The 24438-nt window shown below is 41.5% G+C and overlaps 1 protein-coding gene across 2 annotated transcripts in view; it reads right to left on the bottom strand.

The window, feature by feature from the left end:
• Positions 1-2368: 2368 nt before the first annotated feature.
• The window catches only part of Pds5a (PDS5 cohesin associated factor A), a 122200-nt gene continuing 100130 nt past the window's right edge, over positions 2369-24438 (bottom strand). For both annotated transcript variants that reach the window (XM_076546345.1, XM_076546346.1), the window contains exons 27-33: positions 24010-24142; positions 22818-22937; positions 18846-18908; positions 18062-18207; positions 17058-17166; positions 11888-12240; positions 2369-4861 (exon numbers count right to left, since the gene is read on the bottom strand). In XM_076546345.1, the coding sequence (XP_076402460.1) occupies positions 4858-4861; positions 11888-12240; positions 17058-17166; positions 18062-18207; positions 18846-18908; positions 22818-22937; positions 24010-24142 (928 nt within the window). In that variant the 3' untranslated portion in view covers positions 2369-4857. The remainder of the gene's footprint in view (positions 4862-11887; positions 12241-17057; positions 17167-18061; positions 18208-18845; positions 18909-22817; positions 22938-24009; positions 24143-24438) is intronic.

A 24438-nucleotide genomic window follows, 5' to 3' on the forward strand; every position in this document is an offset into this window, starting at 1 on the left:
ACAGAGCATGTCGAACATGTATGAAGCCCAGGGTTCAACACCCAGAACTGCCCAAAATGTGTTGTATGTGTATATGTGCTTTTAAGATTTACTGAGAAATAATCTACCTACTACTATACAGTCCACTCCTAGTATGTAATTCAATACATAAATCAAAAATATTATTGCCAATAAAATTGGAGAAAAAACTCGAGTGTATAATCCTATGATTTAATACACAAATTTGTACATCTACCACAATCCATTCTAGAAAGGTTTTACTGCTCTGAGCAGGAAATCTGCGGGTCTCCAGAGCTGCTGTCATGACGGGGTCTTGTGAAATCCTCCCCTGCAGTATGGCACCATCCATCCAGTGTGTGGCAGGGCAGGCCTGGAAGCCCAGCACTAGGGATGGAGGGGCAGGAGGACCCAGGAAGTTAAAGGCCTTTCTTGGCTATACAGCTAGTTCAAATGGGCTCAAATACATGAGATCCTGTAGTAAATAAGCGGACCGATTTCTGTTTCTCACACTGCTGTCTGTCGCTATCCCTCTCGTCTCAGGGAGATCTCTATCTAGAGTAGACGTCTCTACTCTAGCTCCTACTGCTTACTCCATATAGCAGTCATGCTATTTTTAAGAAATCAGATGCCTGCACATTTGGCTTTTAGCCAATTAAGAGTAAACTTGTTTCCTTATCATGATACTTGTGTATGACTTGACTATCTCCTAAGTTCCCAACCACCTTCCTCCCCTTTTCGTGATAGGGGCTCAACTGTGTAGCCCTGTCTGGTCTGGAACTCCCGTTGTAGACTAGGCTGACTTTGAACTCAGATCATCCTGCCTCGGCCTCCTGGGATTAATGGCATGCACCACTATGCCCACTGAGGGCCACAGATCCCGAACTTGTACTATGCTGCCCTGCTAGGTAGACAAACTGCAGTTCCTTCTATCTCAAGCTCCTTCCGAAACAAATGAACACAGTGCTGTCTACAAAGGGAATGCATTTCGTTTGGAACATGGTCTCTGCTAATGATGATAGGAACAACTAGCTGCAATGTGGAGAAAGGCAGCTGTTTAGCAACAGGTGTTGATAAGGGAACATGACCTGGAAATACCCCCACCTCAAGTCTTGATCATCACCTTGGCCCAAAAACCTTAGAAATGAGATATGTCTGTGCAACAATTTGAGGCAAGACAACCAATCAGGTTATTATTCTTACATTGTGTATCTGTGAAAGCTTGAAGCTCTGGTGTCCAGGTTGAAGTCTAAGGCTTGGATCGGGGTAGCCATCACAGCTATCTAGGGGTTGAGGGAGGAGGATTAGGTGTTCAAGTTCATCCTCAGCTACAGTGAGTTCAAGGACAACTTGGACATGAGACTGCATTAAGAAGGAACATTTAACTACATAGGGTTGGGGGTGTTGGAGAGAGAGAGAGCTTAGAGCCTAAGAGCTTACAGAGGACTTGGGGCCCAGTTCCCAGCACCCACATGGGGGTGATCAACTCCAGTTCCAGGGGAACCAATAATCCTTTCTACCCCCTACGGGATCAGGCATGCAAGTGGTGCAGACACACGTACATACATACATACATGCGTGAGAGAGAGAGAGAGAGAGAGAGATGGAATTCAGAAGGTCCTGCACCCTGATGGCCGTATTACCTGAGTAGGCAGCAAGTGCCGTTGTCGGAGCTGGTAGAGACTTGTTGAAATGAAGACAAAGAAGTCTCGACAATACATCTGTCCATCAGTACCGCGATTGGTTGAGGCCAACCAGAGGTACGCCCCCACCCCTTACGGATACTCAAGGCCCATATGAAAGGGTGCAGTGGTCACATATGACCGACACCTTTTCTCCCTTCGACTTCATTCTGAGATTGCTCATCATACACTAAATAACATACATTTTTGTTAAAGTGCTAAACCATATATATTGTCTTGTTTGGGGAATAATGATCAGAAAAAGTTCGGTACAAGCGTACCCCCCCAAAAAAATATTCTTTATTTTTTTTACCGAGTTATAGAATCCATGAATATCAAGGGGCCAACTGCAGGGAGCATCAGCTATAAAATGACAAACCCATAAAAGGTAAAATATGAAGCTAGCCTGATGGTCTGTCTTACCTCATTCTGTTCATCTCTTCTTCTGTCCACGGTGGGGATCTGATCAGTCTCCATTCTTACCCCAGAACAGTAGGAAACAATGACCCTTCTTAAGTTTAGGTTAAAGAACAGATTGGAAAATTTCCCAAAGGTCCTTTAGAATGGATTGATTGTCAGTGTTTTCTTCTCTGGTCACCGTAAGCTCCACCAGAGGCTCAGATGGACAGCGTGCGACGATGTCTCGCCACCCTTTGACATGAGGTGCATGAACACTCAGGGCTCCACACTTCTATGTGATGCTGCATTTCTTGGTTTTATTTGAAACAGTGCATATTTTTAAGCATTTTATGGAAGGATTTTACACTTGTCATTTACACAAATTACAAGGTTCTGCTTAAAGTCTTTTAAAAAATTCTAAAAACCCAGCCCATGTGCAGCACGGGATATGCAAAACTACTTTACATTATACACACTTCTTATCAAAGGAGATACAAAACTCTGGCTTGTAGTTTAGACAAATACAAGAAGCTTCAAACTAGACACAAAGGGTTAACAGTAATTCTCAAATATAAGTCTGCACTTTTGTGTTGTATTTCTCTGAGATGTAAGTATCAAATTCCTAAGAGATTTTACATTTTCTTTTTTAAAGAAAACCTGACACATTTCCAGTAAACAAGTCCCTCGCTATTTGCTTAGTCCCTGGCCAGCTGACTCTCCCCTCCCTCACTTAGTGCAGAGATCTAGTCCTCTTCCACTGACACACCCATGAGGAACAGGCCCCGGAGGAACTGTGTTCTGCCGCAAAACTCCAAAGAGCCAGGGATGTGGGCGGTAATGCTGTGTTCTCTTTAGTCTAAAGACCTATGAGCCTTCCTTCCTTCTCACCCCTTGTGAGTAACCGCTCAACACAGAGGTTCACTGGGTTCCAGAATGCAGTTGTGTTGTTGGCAAACTGGTGGCCCTGACCTTCAAAGTTCTTCTAAATAGAATACACCACTGGTGATTGACTGAGGGACCGTACTGATCTGTATGCATAGATACTCTGTCAGTATATTGGAGGCAATGTTTGCATTTTCTAGAGGGTTATGAAGAGGCAACAGGAAGAGGAGGGCTTTTATGCCCTTTCAAGAAATATTGTTTCTGTCATTGGTATCCACTGTTCTCTAGCCATCTTCTGACACCTAAACATGAATATGTAAAACAGATAACTTAAGACAAGCCGATCTTTCACCCAGTCAGTTTACAGCCAACTCTCAATTATCTGAACTGAAGTGGCACATATTATCTGTGAATTTTATCCTGAAGAAATTTTGACCCTTCAATGATTTTATACATCCCATCCAGACCAAGTCACAATACGAACAGAGCAGCACAGTTTGCTTTGGGAACAAGCCAAGTGGGAACAGTAGAGACAGGCAAAACCTCTTGAGGAGGAGAAAAAAATTAATTTCAAGTTTCTCCTCAGTCGTTCTCTAAGGTGCCTTCATTCTTCTCCTGTGTATGGCCACTCCAGACTAACCACTTGCGGCCCAGCCACTTCCTCCACAGATAACTGAGAGTTGATGGGAGTCATTCCCTTCTTTGTGACTTTAGCCCTTTACATAACAGTTCCTAAGAAAGGAAAGCATGATAGAAAGATGAAAGACTTCCATAGGACATCTACAAGCATTTATTTTATGCAAAAATTCAATGATTATGTGCACACAAATGGTGTGCACATTATCTATGCTGAACAATGAATGTGAAGGAACAGAGTATTGTAACAGTTGTCTGTAAAATAAAGTTAAAAACTGAGCCCCAATTATCAGACAAAAATAAAACTCTTCTTTCCTAACAGCCTGGTACTTAAGGTTGACAGCAGCAACCCTACGCATCTCAATTTTCTCAGAAAGCTGCCAGTGTCCATCTACTTCTATCACAAAGGAAAAACAAAAAACAACTTTTTTTACATTAATAATAAAAATCTGGTGACAAAAATTATAAAACCAAATCCTGGACAGTCTTTACTCCTTTAAAATCCCAAATATTCCAACATAATCATAGGAGTAAAAACCATTTTAAAGTGATATTCCTTATGAAACATATGTACATTTATTGCAAATTATATTAAACTAAAATGGGAGAAATCATAATATGAAGTATTTATGACTTGCAAATCAATAATAATTTTAATTATTTTCTCATTCTGATAAAAATCAGATAGCAACATTTATAAAATTGCCACGACATTACTTTTCATAGCAGGTAACAGAAATCTGTACATCTCATTATTTGCAGAAAAGTAGACAGGCAGAAAGAATAATACATAAGTTTCCAAAAGGAAAACAAAGAACTATGTCGTCTGCTCTCTTGTAGACACCTGCTCCCTGTGTGGCTCCAGATGGACGAGCTCTGTCAGTGAGGAGGACACGTCACCCCGACGTGACAGCTGCAGCATGGAAAGAATGGGTCGCACGGGCGCCTGTCAGCTCCAGATACGCAGGAACTGGAACCAAGTGTTAAGCAATTTGCTTAATTATTGACTTTTCACAGGAAAAGTCTGGGGGAAGGAAGAACAGAGACGCTTTTAGCCTCTCTCTAGAGTCTGCTGTACATTTCCACCAGAGGACTGTGGCTGTGGAAAAAGGAAGGCTAGCTTCTCTCAGTTTTCAAGGCAGAAAGTGTGTATTTGAAGTGAGCTTCGTTTTCTGTTTGGGGACATTTGAATCCCAGTTTTTACAGAACCTGGAATCTGCTTCTGTTTGGCCTTCATTTTCTCCCTGTCCAAGTTCTCTTTTTACCTTGGGAACAGAAGAACACAAAGTGAGAACACAGGAGCAGCCAACAGAACGGTGTTTCATGCTTTCAACCCCAAGTGTGAACGAACACTCACTTTTCACTAGCTTTAGGGAAAAACGAAACACCAACACACAAGTCTCTTTCTGCTTTGCTGCCAAGTACTGTGGTCAGGTCATATTTGTTTACAATGCTAAACCATCCATCTTGATTAATTGCAGGTTTTTTTTTTTTTGTTTTGTTTGTTTTTTTTTGGTTTTTCGAGACAAGGTTTCTCTGTGTAGCTTTGCGCCTTTCCTGGAACTCACTTGGTAGCCCAGGCTGGCCTCGAACTCACAGAGATCCGCCTGGCTCTGCCTCCCGAGTGCTGGGATTAAAGGCGTGCGCCACCACCGCCTGGCAATTGCAGGTTTTTAATCAATTCTTTCAAAAATAAAATTACAAGAAAAGAACTACTACTAGACATTAGACAGCAAATTTATAACTAGCAACGCAAGCCTTGATTTCTGGACTGTGCGAACAAGGATAATTTAGAACAGTAAACCATAACCTACACTAAGCAGACACAACACAACAGAAGGAAAATGTCATCCGGGTCAGTTAACAGGTTGGCAGAATGATACTTCTATGACAGACTCAAATCCCTAACCTACAGGAGAGGGGCCATGTCTCCTGTCTCTTTGGGAGAAAGAAGTGACCAATTATCTGGTAAATGACCTGTGGGGTTTGCAGATGGATATGCCCTGGTGGGGATTTCTTCTTCTTCCCTGATAGGAGCAGCTGTGAGATGTTCTGTATGTTAAATGTGTTGCTCTGATTGGTTAATAAATAAAACACTGATTGGCCAGTAGCCAGGAAGGAAGTATAGGCGGGACAAGGAGAGAGGAGAATTCTGGGAAGTGGAAGGCTGAGGCAGAGGAGACACTGCCAGCAGCCACCATGAGTACCAACATGTAAGATACTGGTAAGCCTCGAGCCATGTGGCAATATATACATTTATAGAAATGGATTAATTTAAGATTAATTTAAGATATAAGAACAAGAAGCCTGCCACGGTCATACAGTTTATAAGGAATACAAGTCTCTACGTGTTTACTCGGTTGGGTCTGAGCAGCTGCAGGACTGGCGGGTGAGGAGATTTGTCCTGACCGTGGGCCAGGCAGGACCAGGAAAGCTCCAGCTCCAGGAGCAGCTGTGGCTGTTCATTTGTGGTTTCCATAGATGGGAAGTGCAGGTGACGGATCATGCATGGGCTTTGCACATGCTTGACCAATGCTCCCTCATATTTTTCCATATTCTTAACAGATTAATCAGTGTTAAGACTCTGTCTTCTTTATAGTTCACCTTTGGAGTAAGATAGAGTCCTAAACCTGTTAACTTCACAAAGATGGAATGCTAAAAGGCGAAGTCACCACAAGGATTCCCATAGGATTTTAGATTAATGCCATGCTGTCCAAGAGCCCTGTGTAAGCTGCCTCCCATCCCTGAATCTACAGAGCTCCTGGCTGCTCTCACAGTGGCCAATGAACTGCTCTCACAGTGGCAAGAACTGGCTAGACTCCATCCAGTCTGTGTCCCAAAGGAAAATGTTAGTGCTATTTTGATGAAGAAGAAATTTACTTGTTACTGAAAGTATATTTATATGAGACTTAATAGATAAACCTGGCATGGTGCCACAGGACTGTAATCTACATATTCAGGAGACTGAGCCTTGACAGTAATGTCAAAGCCAACTTTAGCAACCCTGCCTCAAACAAACAGGTGCCTAACAGGAGGTTATGTTGTGTTCTTACTACAAAGAAACCAATAAATCAATCCTCTTGCTTAACAGAGACTGGAATTCCAAGATCCTTGAATTCCTAAGATCACACAATGAGCATGCCAGGCAGACATGGACCAAAAGAAAACCATCAAGTCATCCATTATCACATCTCCTTAAAGTTCAAGTTTCCTACAAGTCATAAGCTTGAAGACTGTTTGCCCACTGTCTTGCTTATTTGTTAAGACAGGTTCTCTCAGGAGGCAGAGCCAGGTGGATCTCTGTGAGTTCCAGGCCAGCCTGGTCTACAGAGTGAGATCCAGGAAAACTACACAGAGAAACAAACAAAAAAAGACAGGTTCTCACCGAGCCCAGGGTGGCCTCAAAATCCATTCAGAGCGGAGGATGACTTTCCAAGTTTGACCCTCTGCCTCTACCTTGGAGGACTACACACATGTGCACCCATGCCTAGCTAATGTGACGTTCGAGATCAGCTCAGATGTACCCTAGCCACCTCCATTGGTGTTTATGAATAATTTCCTCCTCTTGGAAGAACCTGGCCTTCAGTATAAGCAAAACATTAAGAATCAGTAATATTTTCTGGTATTTTTTGTTTGTATTTGTCTTTTATTTTTTTTTTTTTTTTTTTTTTTTTGGTTTTTCGAGACAGGGTTTCTCTGCGTAGCTTTGCGCCTTTCCTGGAGCTCACTTGGTAGCCCAGGCTGGCCTCGAACTCACAGAGATCCGCCTGGCTCTGCCTCCCGAGTGCTGGGATTAAAGGCGTGCGCCACCACCGCCCGGCTTGTCTTTTATTTTTATATCTTTAAATTTATTATAGAGGCTGAAGAGATGGCTTAGTAGTAAGAGTACGGATTGCTCTTCCAGAGGACCCAGGCTCAATTCCTTGCACCAAATGGCAGCTCACAACTGTTTTTAACTCCAGTTCCAGAGGATACAAGGCCTTCACAGACATACATGTAGGTGAAACAACCATACACATAAAAAACTAAATTAAATCTACAAATGTACTGCATTTGCTGTGGGGTGCACCAGGGCCAGGCTCTGTTATAGCTGGTTCTATTTCCACTGTGTGTGGTCTGGACTCAGAGCTCAGGTGCCAGCCTTGGCGGCCAGTGCCTTACAGGCCGAGTCATCTGCACTAGGCCCTTGTTTATGATTTTTTTAAATAAAAAGTTTGAGCACGAGCAGAGTTCGACCTGCCCCTATATCTGAGGTATGGGATTAAAGCCTTTGTTTTTGGTTTTATGTAGCTCAGGCTGACCTGGAACTCACAACACTACTTTTTGCTTGGTTTAGTTTGGTTTTTCGAGACAGGATTTCTCTGTTTCACAGTCCTGGAACTCACTCTGTAGATCAGGCTGGCCTCGAACTCAGAGACCCGCCCTGCCTCTGCCTCCTGAGTGCTGGGATTAAAAGTGTGCACCACCACCGTCTGGCCTACAACACTACTTTCAATGCAGAACTTTAAAGACAGTTTGCCTTTAGCGACTGTCCAGTACACAATGGAAAACTCATTGAACGGAACTAGAGAAACATCTATCTTCAAGTAACAAAACTCAGAACCAAGACAAACATCCAGCTGTTGAAACCTGTTCCAATAAAATAAGATGAAGGAGGTGGGGAACAACAAGAAAAGGATAAAAAATATTTCAAAATAACTGATTCAGAGAAGAAACATATCTGCAGTTATCAGTGTTAACAGGCTACTGAGGTGGACATGATATATTGGAAGCAATGGCCATGCTTTTTTACTCCTAAGATAGGGCTGACCACAGCAACTTTTCCTATTACTAATATATATATATATATATATATATATATATATATATATATATATACATACATACATATATATGTGTGTGTGTGTGTGTGTGTGTGTGTGTAAGTACACAAACGTGTACGTGTACACACACACACACACACCAGGCATTATTGTCATGTACCCTTTATAGCAGTGGTTAATGCTGGGACCCTTTAATATCTTGTATAATATTAGAGGGACCAGCCTTAATATTATACATCCCAGGGGCTCAGGAGAGAGAACTACCAACGGCAAGGACTATTTTCAGGAAATAGAATCTCAGCACACCGAGCTCTCTAGTCCACTTGCTTTAATTCCTCTGGTATAACACCCTATTTACACAGCTTCAGTTCTGTTCTCGTGCTTAGCTCCTTTCTTGCCTGATTTCTCTCTATATTTACCTACTGCTCCCTCTACGTTCTATCTTAATTCTCTCGTCTTAATTCTGCCTCATCTAGGTCCTTTTCATCTCATTCTTACCCAGCTAGGACTTCCCCATCTGACTCTTCCTCATCTTCCATCTCGTTCACACGTTCTCTCTGGTCCAAATCCTCCTTATCCCTCTCCATTCTACATGTTCCTCCTAAGTCTCTCAGGAGTCCAGTTATAAACCCAAGCAACAGCAGTCCCCTGGTTGAGCAAGGTCACCAGACTTGAATTCTACGGGGTCATAAAGGCAGGTAAGAATTTTCCTCAGGCAGTGACCACCAGGCTTTCTTTTACAACCCAAAATGGGAGTGGTAAAGGAGGAGGTCACCTGAGTGCTAATCACAGGTTAGTATATGAAAAAGGGGATCTGTGTGCTCAATCTACATTCCTAGAAGTGGTTGGGTAAAAAGTTAGGGGGCTATTACTAAGGTTGTGTAAGAAAGGAGGGTCTCACCCAAATTGCACAAGAAATAAAGCTATCTAACTGATCTAGGAGACAGGTGTTGTTTTGTTTGGCCTTGGATGCTTGATTGGCATTTTAGATAAATACACTGTTTCGAGTTCTTGGAAGCACACAAGAAAATCATTTTAGGAACCAGCTTATATATATATGTATATATCACCAAGACTTAAGCCATGGCTTGACCTTTGGAGAAGTCCTTGACTTTTCCAAGTAGTAGCTGTTGTGATAGTAGCTGAATTTCATTACGTTTTCCTGTGGCTTGCAGCATTAATACAGTAAGTACCTCATGCTGTGTTGACCTCCCCCAACCGTAAAATTATTTTGTTATTTCATAACTGTAGTTTTGCTACTGTTATGAATTTGTCATGTAAATAATTTTGGAGACAGAGGATTGGCAAAGGGGGTAATGACCCAGAGGTTGAGAACCACTGCTTTACAAGTAACTCTAACCAACTTCAACCAGGGTTTGTTTCTTATCATTGGGTATTTCAACTTTTTGGAAGTTTGCGACTTTCCAAAGCAATTGACCTTTCCTTTGGTTCTTTTCTCTGCATGTACTCTGAAGGACGTTGGCAATGTGTTTACGGTTGTTCTAGTTTACATGTGATTATGTTAAATTCTTGATGCTTACTTAACAGTTATCAAAACTATGAAAACATTCATAGGGTCACAGAGATGAACTGCAACAGCCAGCATGCAAAGAGGTGTCCTCAAAGCCTTTACGACAGCAAGCAGGAAGAGCAGTACAAGGACGACAACTTCATCCTCCAAGCCCTTTTGGGGTGACAACCCTGGAGCCACACTGTGTGTGTTTAACCCTGCCTTCACCATTCACAGAAGCAAAGGGATGGAAGAAGCCTGCACTGGCCCTCTCAGCCTGGGACAAGGACAGCACATGGCCATGGAAACTGCTATCAGCTTCCGTGCACTAACACATAACCTTAGCTCAGCACCAGGCACTGCTCACAGAGTAATTGTATCAGCATTAGCTACTCTAGCAGGTTAAACAATCCTAATCTGAAAACCAGAAATAGGAAATGCTACAAAATGCTGATGATACAGTAAACGGAAAATTACACACTTGATCTCAAGTGATGGAATGTGGACAAGAATAGAGATGCACTAAAAATGTCCTATGAAATTACCTTTTTATTCTTTATTTTTTTGAGTCTTATTTATGTAGCCCAGGGTGGCCTCAAACTGGGCAAGGGTGACCTTGAACTTCTATGCCATCATACCTAGGTTTAGATGGTGCTGGAAACAAAGCTAGGATGTCACCTGTGACATGCAAACACTTCATTAACTGAGATATGTCCTCAGCTCCAATTTCAGGATTTGTGTATAAACATGTAAGAAGTAAGGGACAGTGGCTCATGTCTACAATTTCAGCACTTGAGAGGCCAGAGTAGGAAGACTGACAAGAGTTAAGCAATGGTCACAAGGTCATCTCCAGGCCAGCCTGGTCTACAGTGAGGATGCCTCAAAACAAATAACAAATAACAAATAAGCACCTGGTGGTTGGTGATGGCGCACACCTTTAATCCCAGCATTCGGGAGGCAGAGACAGGCGGATCTCTGTGAGTTCAAGCCAGCCTGGTCTATAGAGAGAGATCCAGAACAGCCAAAGCTAAACAGTGACTCTGTCTCGAAAAACCAACCCCACCCCCACCCCCATGCAAAGTAAGAAAAACTATGAATTTTGTGTTAGAATTGGTTTCTATCTCTTAGATATTATATACATGCAAATGCTATAAAATTCAAAATCTAAAATGATTCTATTCCCTAGCATTTCGGAGAATAAACAGTCAACTTAGATTTTTATGTAGCAAAGTATTCTCAGGACTCAGTTAGTGGAGTTTTGTATAGTCACACCATAGTATAACCTTCACCACCGATTTTTAGGATGTTCCTGGCTGTTCCTCAGTTCCTCAACTGTTTCATAAACGTTCTGAAGGTCTGTCTCCTCAGTCTTCAAGATCCCTACTGCAGAAACCTCACAGAGGCTGCTAATCACCAGCTGCAGGACCAGTGGTTCCCACCTGCAACCCCAGCACTCAAGAGGTAGACTAAGGCAGGAGGACTGCCTGAGTCCCGAGGCTTCTCAAGGTTTCAAACAAGCAAAATAAAAATACAAAAAGCCTTGAATCAGGTCCTTTACAGACTGGTGTAATTAATTTAGCATAATTCCCTCATTGTTCATCCATTTTTGTGGTGTGTTCATAATGTTATTCTCTTCAAAGTAGTAATTTAAAAAAGTTTATTTCTTCTTGTTCTCTCTCCTCTTTGGAGATAAGGTCTTGCTTCATCATCCATGTTGGTGTTAACTCATTAGTTCCTTCTGCCTCCAAGGCTGGGACGACAGGTGGGTACCATCACTCTCAGTCAATTCTTATACATTTACTGTACCAATACACATCATGGAAATGTTTTCCATTCCCTATGGAGTGCCAACATGGGGAAGTATGTCCTGCTGAGCAAGAATCTAGCCCGCTCTCAAGTCTTTGCTATCATCAACACTTTCCCTGTCCTGACAAGGTGGGATGAGTGTGCTACATTACCTTTGTAGGTCAATTTGTCTCTCTGCTGGTGCTGCCTTTTTGGCTCCATCTTGTAGCTTGGGTGCTTTGGCATTACCTGCTTCCAGACCCCCAGGGCTCTCCTGGCTGCCTGCAGCTCTCTTCCTTCCCTTGCTGGGAGCTTTATTTAGATCATCATTTTTGGTTGCATTGCCCTGAGAATCCGATTTGGGGCGACGTCCTCTCCTAGGTTTGGAAGGGGCAGGAGGTCCGGACTCATCGACTTTCTCATCTGGTTTCTGTTGGATATTCTCAGTACCAGCTGCTGTTACAATTCTTTTCTTTCCTCGGTCACTGCTGATGTTGCCTGGGGTAGGCTGATCAGAATTAATTTCCTAAAAGAGCACAAAAACAATATTGTCAGCATAAATTCCTTAAATACCTGAGTATACTAGAAAAGATGATGAATTTAAAAAAAATAAACTGATTTTTTAATTTGGCGTGTATGTGGGTCCAATTCATTCATGTGTGTGGAGTGCACTGTGTGTTCTCTTCTTCAATTTTCAACCTTAGGCCAGGTCTCTCCCAGACCCTCCTAGGGTTACAGGTGCATATGAAAGCACACCTGGATCGTTATATCGGTACTGGGATCCAAGCTCAAGTATGGTTATTCATCAAAGGCTCTCTACCACTGACTCATCTTTCTAGCTTCTGAAAGTCCTTTAAACTTGTTATTATGCCAGGCGGTGGTGGCAGCAGCGCACGGCTTTAATCCCAGCACTCGGGAGGCAGAGGCAGGCGGATCTCTGTGAGTTCAAGGCCAGCCTGGTCTATATAGCAAGATATAGGACAGGCACCAAAGCTACACATTTTTTTTTTTAATAAGAAAAAGAAAAGAAAATCTACTTGGTTTCTCATCATTCTTGTTGGTTCCTTTTTTTTTTTTTTTTTTTAAACTAAAGACATTCACTAGATGTATCACTTTCAACATGGCTTTATTATGTTGCCTCTAAATAAACTTTTTTTGTTTTTTTCTTAGCTTCTAGCTTCCTTTGCAGATTTTTTTTAAATGTGAATTCAACCGTTAACTCCCTTTTTCCTATTTAAAAAATCAATTTACCATTACCTCATATAAAATGTCACAAGTAATAAAACCCCATTTCATCAAAATAGGTGTAATGGGCTTTGGGAGAAGCAAGGACAGGCAGAATGAAACTGACCTTCACACAGACAACATGTAGGAACAAGTCAAGAATTTAAGTGTTACAGTTCTAGCCCATCAAAAGAAAAGAGAAGTCAGGCTTGGCACTCACAGAAATCCCAGAATATGGGAGGTTGGGGCAGGGAACGGCCACAAGTTTGAGGCCAGCAGCAGCCCCAGAGCAGACACCAGAGAAGCCTGGGTTACATACTGAGACAAAAAGCAAAAATTTTCCGTTGCCCCAGAACAGTATTTCTAGAGTGAGGGGAAACAACAGGGGGATATCACAAGCCTTCCTGTTACAGAGCACAATCCAGAACTCAGTGTCACACCCAGTGCTTTACTTTAAGTCTCCCTTGAGAGGATGGGTAACCCACAAAAGTGCTCGCCCTAAGCAGTCCCCACGAACTTTAACAACACATCACAAGAGGGATAGGCTGTGGTGATGTATTGTGTACCCTAATAAAATTCTCCTGAAGATCAGAGAACAGAACAAGCCACTAGAGTAAACATAGAGGCCACCTTTAATCCTAGCACTTGGGAGGCAGAGATCCGTCTGGATATCTCTGAGTTCAAGGCCACAAGCCAGGGAGTGGTGGCACACACCTTTAATCCCAGTACTTGAGATCTCATGCCTCTGCTACCAGTATTTGGGAAGCACACAGGCCTTTAGTCCCAGCACTAGGAAGGAAGTGAAATGGCTGGGCGGAGACGGGTGTATACAGTGTGAGGAACAGGAACTAGAGTCTTTTTCGGATGATGCTCTTTCAGTCAGAGGCGTTTGGGCTGAAGCCTTCTCAGTTGGACCCCTTTTAGCTAGAGAGCTTTTTTGGCTGAGAATCCAGAGACTTTCAAACAGAGGATTCATGGATTTGGTGAGGTGAGACATGGCAGTGGCTTGTTCCTTTGTCTCTCTGATCTTTCAGCATTTACCCCAATATCTGACCATTTAGCGATTGGCGTGACAATAGGCTTAAGTCATCTTGAAGAAACAGATTTCTGGGGCAAACAAGATGTGTCGACCACACATCTATACTAACTGGAGACTGACTCAGGGCCTTCTATATGGGCAAATCCTCTATCACTAAGCTAAGCCTGAAATCAACCAATATGGTAGAGCTTGTATGTAATAATCCCAACACTAGGGAGGCTGAGGCAGGAAGATTTCAATTTTGAAGTCAGCCTGGGCTACAAAGCAAACTACCCATAAGGTCCCACTCAGGAAAATTATGTACATATGCATATATAAGGAAAGCAAGTAAAAAGCCAAATGTGGAGGGAGGCAGTATTGACAATGTCCCTCACTTGAATCCAAGCAATCTTGGTTCTTTGAATACATCCAGTTTTCATCTTTTATGTTACAATTTGCCTCAGAGCAAATATACTGATTTGTAAATATGCATATCCACGTTGAGCGTACTGGCACATACCTATAATCCTAGCACTTGGGAAGTGGAGGCAGGAGGATGGCCAGTAATCAAGAGTTGAAATAGTGAGTACCAGGGCAGCTGGGGCTACTGATTAAGACCTTGTCTCTAAAAACCCTGCATCAAAACAAACAATAACAATAACATGCATGCACAATTTTCCTGAGAAACTGGTTAGCAAGAAATATTCCCTTATATCTTTATAGTGCCTGAATTAGAGAAAGATCAGACCAGAGCAAAAAAAAAAAAAATTATATTATCGACTTAGAGAACCGACTGAATCTGTCGTAATTCTTTGACAGAACAACTGTGTCACATCAAGGTACCCACCCTTAGGAACATTCTTTCCAAGTGTAAAAAGTAGAAGGAATGGGGTTCAGTCTGCTATTTCAAATCACTCAGAGCAAAGTGTTGACCTTTCAGAAATAAGAATTGACATGTCCAACTTGCCTAGGGTTGTAGCTCAGACATAAAACCACGCTTAGCAGGCACCAAGGCCTACATTTGCTCTCTAGCACAACATAGACACAGACACACACACGGACAGACAGAGAGGGAGTGTGAGGCCTTAAAAAGTTTACTTCATTCTAGGTAGCGGCCCCAGGAACACATTGCATCTGACTGCCTGCCGTGAACACGTGTGACTCAGTGTCGACAGCAGTAATGCACCTTATACGGTTCTTTGCGCCTAGCCTACTTAATTGTGTACAGAACCCATAATAAGCAGATCTACTGGTTTCTGCATTCCAAGAATTTTGGCAGTGAGGTGCTCCTTGTTGTCTATTAAGATGCTCTGTTTCTAGCCATTCCTACTGAGATGAGAAACTCATGAAATTCTACAAGTGAATGGAAGGTTACATTAAGTCAACCCTCAAGCCAGTGAGTGGCAGAGTGAGGGTTAAAATCAAATCTGACTTATGCTATTATCAAGCTTTCCTATTATCAAGCTTTCCTATTATCATTGCCTTCCTTCCTGTTAAAACAATGATAAGAAATGGGAGGGACATAAAGATTTGGCTTAAAGCTTATGAGCACCTGTTGCTCTTGCAGATGACCTGGGTTCAGTTTCCAGAACCGACATGGTAGCTTATAACCATTTGAAACTCTATTTCCTAGGGGTTCCAATACGCTCTGCTGACCTCTGTGGGCACTTGGCACACATACACGTGGTACACTGACATACATGTAGCAGAACAGTCATACATATAAAACAAGATAAGTATTTAAAAACAGAAAGAAAGAAAACTGGGAGGTGAGGATTACTACTCTTGCAGAGGACACAAATTCACTCCTAGCACCCACAAGACAGCTCACAACCAATTCTAACTTCAGCCTCGGGGGATCCATCTACTTCTGGCTTCCATGGGAACAGCAAGCTTTGCATATACAAGTCAGTAACACATACTTTAAAAAAAAAAGTAGATTGGGTGCTGCAGTTTAAATGTCATGGTAGAACGTGTCTGTAATTCAGGAGGATCACAGGTTAGAAGCCTACCTGGTCTACACAGCAAGACTAGGGAAATGCCTCAGCACATAAAAGTGAGTTCAGTCCCCAGAAGCTAGCAGGAAAAGCCACATTTAATGGCAAACATTTGTAACCTGAACTGGGAAGCGGAGAAAGGAGGACAAGCTAGAGGTAGAGAGCCAGTCAGCCTGGAGTGCGCTGAGCATCAGGGACGAAAAGGCCTTGCCTCAACAGGGTGGACACTGTCCTCTGACATGCTCCAACACGAACACAAAACATAAATAATTAAAAACAATGAACCAAAGCAACAATTCATGCACATTTAAAAATGCTAAGTCATGAAAATCTACCTTGGAAAAGTGTAACAGAAACAAAGTGGAGTAGTGGCCTTTGGACAGTGAATGTCTCTGACCATCAGATTCTGCACCCACCCCCAACTCTCAAATGTGTTCCTTTCAAGTGTTCAGAGTAGCAGTGTGGGAAAAGGGTGTTACTACGAATAATCATTTAGGAGACCAACAGTGCAGCTGGTCTGACACTGGAATAAACATGTATGTCAACTGGGGTACTGCAGGCACTTGCTGTCTGAAACTTTCTTACCGTAACCTTGAAACTGTAGTAGAAATCTCTACAGGAAAATTTTACTTGTTTTTTTTTTTTTTTTTTTTTTTTTTTTGGTTTTTCGAGACAGGGTTTCTCTGTGTAGCTTTGGGCCTTTCCTGGGACTCACTTGGTAGCCCAGGTTGGCCTCGAACTCACAGAGATCCGCCTGGCTCTGCCTCCCGAGTGCTGGGATTAAAGGCGTGCGCCACCACCGCCCGGCAATTTTACTTGTTTTACGTTTTGTTTGTTTACATACTCTGCAAATTTTATTTTATGCATATGATTGTTTTGCTCACATGTATATCTGTTTATCACATGTGTGCAGGTGCCTATGGAGACCAGAAGGTGTCAGATCCCCTGGAACTGGACTTACCAACAGCTGCGAGTTGCCATGTGGGAGACTAAGCTTGGGTCCTCCGAAAGATCAGTTAGAACTTCATTGCTAAGCCATCTCCCCTGCCCTACCTTATGTAATCCGCAGTCCTCAGCACTGCAAACAAATGAAGAACCACTCACCTTATTCTTTACAGTATCAATATTCTTTACAGGTGTGACAGAAATTATTCTCACAGGATTCTCCTCATTTTCACTACCTCCAGTTTCTGATGCCTCTGAGCTCTGCTCCCTAGTAGAAAAACAGACAAAGGTATTTCATTTACTTTATTACCCCATTTCTACTTAACATTAACAGTGTAAGACCTAAATCACTGCCTAGAACGAACCAACCACAAAGATTTTGTTAGAAATTGTTCTAAGCATTATTTCAAAGCAGAACTAAAATAATCAATTTTATCTACTGACTGATCATATTACTATGTATCCATTTGCCTAGGAGGTGTTTAGTCCCTGCTGGTTTAAACCATAGCTGTTCTAGAACTTTTATTTTTGAATGTGCTGTGATGTGATTTCAACACAATTTTATTCTTAAATTTCACAGATAAGAATAAAATCTTTAAAAACCTTAGTATTGAAGTTTTTGATTATACTACCCGGAGGCTGAGGCAAGATGACTGCTACAAGTTTGTAGCACACAGCTTGGAGTGTATAACAAGGCATTGTCTTAAAAAGCACTATTTGTAAGCCAGGTGCAATGGCACACAACTTTAATCCCAGCACCAGGAAAGACGCAGAGGCAGGTGACTCTGAGTCCAGCCTCATCTACACATCAAGTTCCAGGCTAGACAGAGTTACATGGTGAGATTCTATCTCAGAAAAGATACAGTAAATTGTTGAGGCTCAACATCAAAAAAATCCTAAAACACACCCGGGTAGTGGTGGTGCTGCACAACTTTAAACCTAGCACTCAGGAGGCCGAGGCCGAGGCAGGCAAGTTCCAGGACAGGCTACACAACAAAACCTTGTCTTGAAAAACAAACAAACAAAAATCCTAAAACACATGAATATTCTTTTATACCACTTCTACAGAAACTTATACTATGACCCAATGCCTTGGAAGTAAGTTAAAATATAAGCCAAGCAGGAGGTAAGAGGATAAAATGCATTCAGAGAAAATCAATTGCCTTGAACGACTTCCGGCCGAAGGACTCAGCTCTGAACTGGTGTTAATATTGCTTCCAGTCTCTGGGCCAGCGCTTCTAACATAAGGCTTCCTTCCCGTTGCTGATAAAGGCTTGTTTACTGTTCCTAGGACTCCAGTAGGCTTTGGCTTTAAAAAAAAAAAGGGGGGGGGGAACAAAACAAAAACACACGTTATTTCACACCTTAGGGAAAGGAATTAGTAAAAATTTATAAACAGCCTAAACATACGTTTTAATGTAAAGCCAAGGGTTGTTGTTCTCTTGAAACGTTATTATTATAAATGATAGTGTTGGAAAATATTTGGTTCTCTTAAAATAAGCAAAAGCATGTGAATTACCTTCACTTAATAATGAGGCAGTATTTGCTATCTCTTATTTCTTAATTAAAACAAAATGCATGCCTCTAAAACACATAATGATGCATTTATCTTAGAAGTGGACTATTGAATGTATAATCTTACATCACCTTACTTTTATGAAATACAATCTATCTACCATATCAGTGTTTCAATTTATCTTTCTTATCATACTTACTGTTTTTTTAAGTTATGAAATTCTGCACTAAGAACTTTAAATGAACTTGAGCTTTTCACCACTGCTAAGAATATGTAGAAATGATTCTGAACAGTCGTTAATTGAAGAAAAATATCTGAGAACACAGGTGCTACACAAACTCATAATGCATCCCTAATAATCTGGAGGCATAGACCAGACACAATACACATAGTAAACATAGTAAACAACCCCCCCGACATGTGTGTAGTACCTTTCCTGTTAACAGAAGCACTCTTGTCTCTTCTGAAATATAGCTTTTGTCATTACAGAAGTCCTATTTTGAAAAAAGAACAAAAACAAACAACCCAATGGAACACTTTTGATTATACTACCCAACAGTATTTTCAGGCTGACCTGGATAAATACAGGAGTTACATTCCCCTCTTGTGGTGTGTGCTACTGCTGAGTGACCCCAGAAAAGTGCACACACTTGGCAAGAACTTTTCCAGAGCAATATCCTCCACCTTTCAAGATTTCACTTTTGTTTGAGACAGGGTCTCTTTAAGTAGCCCTGCTGTCCTAGAACTCACTATGGAGATCAGCTTGGCCTCAAAGTCACTGAGATCCTCCTGCCTCTGCCTCCACAGTGCATGCACCACCACATCCAGCAAGATCGACTGACCTATCATCTATCTATCTATCTATCTATCTATCTATCTATCTATCTATCTATCTATCTATCTATCTATCTATCTATCTATCTATCTATCTACCTACCTACCTACCTACCTACCTACCTACCTACCTACCTACCTACCTACTTTTGGTTTTCTGAGACAGGGCTTCTAACCTACCTACCTATTTTTGGTTTTCTGAGACAGGGCTTCTCTGTGTAGTTCGGGAGCCTGTCGTGGATCTCACTCTATAGCCCAGGATGGGCCTCAACTCCCAGAGATCCACCTGCCTCTGGCTCCTGAGTACTGGGATTAAAGGCGTGCGCCACACCCCCCACTCCCCCACCCCCGCCCAGAAGATTTACTTTATTTACTAAAATGCTGTAAATACAGATTTACATCATTTTAAATAAACTATATTCCTAGTTTTTTATATTGTTCCAAGTATTATCACTCTCCTCTACTATAGTAGATAAAAGTAGACAACATGTCCTTGCTGGCACTGTTAATATTTGATCTGCCTCTTGAAATCCCACCCCTTGGCCACGGCCCTGGGTCCTGACATAAAAGCCTTATGTTAAGGGAAACCTCTTCCCTTCCTCTCTTCCTTATGCCTCTCCCTCTCTACCCCGCCATGAAGTATGCCCACTTCCGACTTCCCTCTCTTCTCTTTCTATCTCCCATTACAATGGGAGATAAACTCATTCCTGAGGGGATGCAGGCCTGGGTTGTGAATGACATGCTGCTGCTACATCTGTGCATTATTTCTCCTGCAGTTGTACATTAAAATGTTTTTACATTCAAAAAAAGTGGACAAATCCTATAGAACTGTATTACATGAGATATATAGAATATATAAATTCATAGACAGAAAGATTAGACGCTATCTCAAGACAGAGAAGAAAGGAATATAGAGCAATGATTTCCTAAGTACAGAATCTGTTTTGTGTGATGTAAACACCCCACAAATGGACAGTAATATCAGGACATATCATGAATGTAATAAATTAATGTAATTAATGAATATCATGAATATAATTACTGACAGAATATTGTGAATGTAATCAATAAATAACAAAAATGTAATTAATATCCTGAGTGTAATTAATGAATATGAGTATAATTAAAAAATTAATTAAAATTAAAAAACCAACCAAACAAACAAACAAAAAAATCTCATTTCTGAGGGGATGCAGACCTGGGTTGTGAATGACATGCTGCTGCTACATCTGCCCAGCATATTTTCCCTTGGGTGTGGGACTCCATGGTCCACTAGGGGGTCCCCTGTGTGCAGTATCATAACAGGCACCTTAATTTTAGTTTTGAAACAGTCTCAGATAGACCAGCTGTTGGGTTCATGAACCTCCCGCCATCCTGCCAGGCTTATCCCATGCATTTATAAAAAAGGAATTCCATACTCCATTTCAATTATTATTATGAAAACAAGTATCTGTTATCTTAACAATATCATGAGCTGGATACAGTGATGTATGCTTATATTCCCAGTACTGAGAGGTTGAGGCAAGAGGATCTCAAGTTTAAGGCCAGACTGAACTATAATGACCCTGTGTCAAAAAACAGGTATGTAATTTTTGGAACGGTAAGACCTATGTTCCAATCACAAAGACAAACTCACCACAATACAATTAGGTAAACATAACATTCTCTAACAGTATTGATACCAATGAGTCAATAAATAAGTTAAATCAACTCTGAACACTGATGTTTTCATGAATTATCCCTATCTATTATCTAAGCTATATTTTGGGGGTAGGGAGTGAAGGACTGAGGAGGAAGGAACCATGGTGGACCTGGAAACTCAGTATGTAGACTAGGCTGGCCTTGGACTCACAAGAGGTCCAACCTGACTCCGAATGCTAGGATTAAAGGTGTTTTACCACTATGACGAACTCAAAGTTTATGTTTTATCATTTGATGACTCTCCCTCTTAAATATTCTGGAAGTTAAAAATAAAGTACAAGAGTGTTAGTGAAACAACAAATATCTGTAGCGATAGCAGCAACCCCAGCACTAAGAAGACAGAAGCAAGATGGTCACTTGGCCTCAGAAGTTCAAGATCAGCTTCGCCAATACAGCAAGAACTAACCCAGGGGAAAAGCAGAGGTGGCCAGTAGGGGTGCAGAGGAATGTCTTACTAATTTCATTTAAAAACACATTTCAAAGTACATTGTATTCATACATGAAAATGGCCTTATGCAGCACTGTATAATTTAAAACTATCTCTTTCTTTGTTTTGTTCCCCGACACACCCACGGTGTTGTTATGTAAAGTCAGCTCCAGCCCCTTAGTGCTAGCCAGGACTACAAGGTCAGCCACAATGCCCAACTCAGGCATGCAATGTCTTTTGCAAAAAAGCTTTCAGGTAGCTAAAATAATTGTTCAAAATTTACTTATTCTGCTTAAGAAATATTGCTACCTCAACAGACTTGCACAAGCCTAATGTTTGACAGTACCAGATTAAAAGCAATATGTCAGAAAAAAAAAAAGAAAGATGCCTGACATGGTGGCACACACTTTTAATCCCAGCACTTAGGAGGCAGAGGTTAATGGGATCTGAGTTTGAGGCTAACCTAGTCTACAAAGTGAGTTTCAGGACAGCCTTGGCTATACAAAGAAACCCTGACTGGGGGAGAGAAGACTGGGCAGGCAGTATGTCTCAGTGGGTGGGGCTGCTTGTTAGAGGCCTATACTGTAAGTCTGATCCCCAAACCCCACATGACGGAAGGAGAATACTGCCTCAAGTTGTTCAGTCATTAACATTTTATTTCATATAAAGATGTATTTGTACTTATATAACTACAAATATCCTAACCCTTTGTTTCACTTGTTCTTTTTTTTTCCCTCAGAGCTGAGGACCGAACCCAGAGCCTTGCGTTTACTAGGCAAGTGCTCTACCACTGAGCTAAATCCCCAACACCGGTCTTTATTTTTTTCAAGACAGGGTTTCTCTGTGTGATAGCCCTGACTGTCCTGCTGCTTTGCTGAGATTAAAGGTGTGTGGCAAGTATTCTAACATTTTATCTCATCCATCTATCCATTCTGTCCGTCCGTCCGTCCGTCCGCTCATTCATCAATGCATGCATGCATGCATGATGTTCCAGCCTCAGCCTCCCCAGTGCTGCCCTTCCAACAGTGCACACCCTGCCTGACCACCGTCCACTCTGCCCACATGCTCTCTGTACCTGGGACTGAAGCTCACTATAGCGCTTCTTGCCTAGCGTGTACAAGGTCCTGAGTATAAAGTCCAAACACAAATACACACAATAAAAGAAACACACAATAAAAGAAACACACAACTAGTTGTTTCAACAAAAAAGGATAAAGCCCCAAAGTTTTTTTCTATACCCAGAATGAACATCTGTGCAGTAACAGAAAGCTTGACTTGGACTCACTTACCTAGAGAAGAATAACAATTTTCTATTTCTCAATACATTTAGAGACTCTTTTTTCTTTTAATCTGTCCTTAAAACTATCAATATTTGTCATGGGTGTTGACTGAAATTTAAATCACCTTTAGTGTGAGAGAAAAGTGAAGTGAGGAAAATTACCTTTTCAGGTTGGGTAAAGAATTTCATGGGGAGGACTGGGTCCTTTGGTGAGTCTGCATTGCACATAGCACTTTTACTATTAATAACACACAGAGCCACATCACAAACTGTATAAAGTTTCTAGAGAGAAAAAAAAAGGACAATTACATAACTTCCATGATTGCATAATAATCACAAGTACCAATTCCATCAGATAATAGAAATTCAAGTTGAAGAGACTTGTGGCCACTTACTCCTTAAACAGTTCCTGTTTCTGCTCAGCATTCTTCAGACTCCCAGTAAAGGCAAACCAAAAGTATATCCACTTTCTCTCATTAGAAAGAAGTTTCTAACACAAGACTGCTGTATGTTTTATCAGTTTGTATCTTTCTAAGTGTTATCGTTTTTTCCCCCCAAGACAGGGTTTCTCTGTGTAGCTTTGGAGCCTTTCCTAGAACTCACTTTGTAGACCAGCCTGGCCTCGAACTCACAGAGATCCGCCTGCCTCTGCCTCCCAAGTGCTGGGATTAAAGGCGCAGGACATCACCGCCCGGCTTGTGTTATCACTTTTTTCTTTTTAAAGAACATTTCAAACATGGTATGTACTCACTCATAAGTGGATTCTAGATATACAGCAAAGAACATTCAGACTGCAACCCACAGAACCAGGGAAGCTATATAGCAGGGGGGACCCTAGGATGACTGCAGCTTATAATAAGTTTTGGTTTTACTCAATTACTGGACAAGCCTCAATGAAACATTTCACTATTAGGATAAGAATTTATACTGTATCAAGCTGATAATAGAAAAATAAATTTAAAAAAAAAGGGGGGGGAAGGTTTCCAGAAAAACAAATTTTGTAAGTAAAGGCATTAAAAAGAAACTCAAAATCAGGGCTAGAGAGAAGGCTCAGGAGGAGTCAACAGCACTTGTTGCTCCTGTAGACCTGGATGTGATTACCAACAACCAACATGGTAACTCACAACCATCCATGACTCCAGGTCCAGGACCGATATCCATGGGCACCAAGCACACACTTGGTACACGTTCATACATGCAAACTACTCATATACATTAAAAATTATCTGAAAAAGTTTAAGTGACCATAAATATATTTTCAGACACTGTAATTTAAACTATTCTGTAACTGTCAAGAAAAATATATCGGTTGGTGTATTTTCCTTTGACATCCCCTGCCTAACATTTGTCTCACCTCGTTCGTCTTGGATTCATCTGGAGACTGAGCATCTCTGGTCAGCTTGATGTTCTCTGCCATCTTCTTCATAAAGGCATGGCTGTTGTTTTCATTCTTTGTCATTAAGACTTCAAGCATAAACCATAGGCACCTGAGTAACACACATTAAAGAGAATAAATGAAGATGGCTTTTTGCTTAATGGATTAGTAAGTCTTTATTAAAGTTTTGTTGTCTGCATAAAATAAAAACAAAATAGTAAAATATCATTTTATTAATGGTATCAATTCAAGTGGATTTTTTTTTTTTTTTGGAGACAGGTTCTCCCGCAACCTAAGCTTGTGTCCAACTCACTATACAACTTAGATAGATTGGAACTTCTCATCCTCCTACCTCTACTTCCTGAGGGCTGAGTGTTCAGTTACAGGTCTGAGCCATCGTGTCAGGCT

The sequence above is a fragment of the Peromyscus maniculatus genome, chromosome 10 (genome assembly GCF_049852395.1).
Source record: "Peromyscus maniculatus bairdii isolate BWxNUB_F1_BW_parent chromosome 10, HU_Pman_BW_mat_3.1, whole genome shotgun sequence".
Taxonomy (NCBI): domain Eukaryota; kingdom Metazoa; phylum Chordata; class Mammalia; order Rodentia; family Cricetidae; genus Peromyscus; species Peromyscus maniculatus.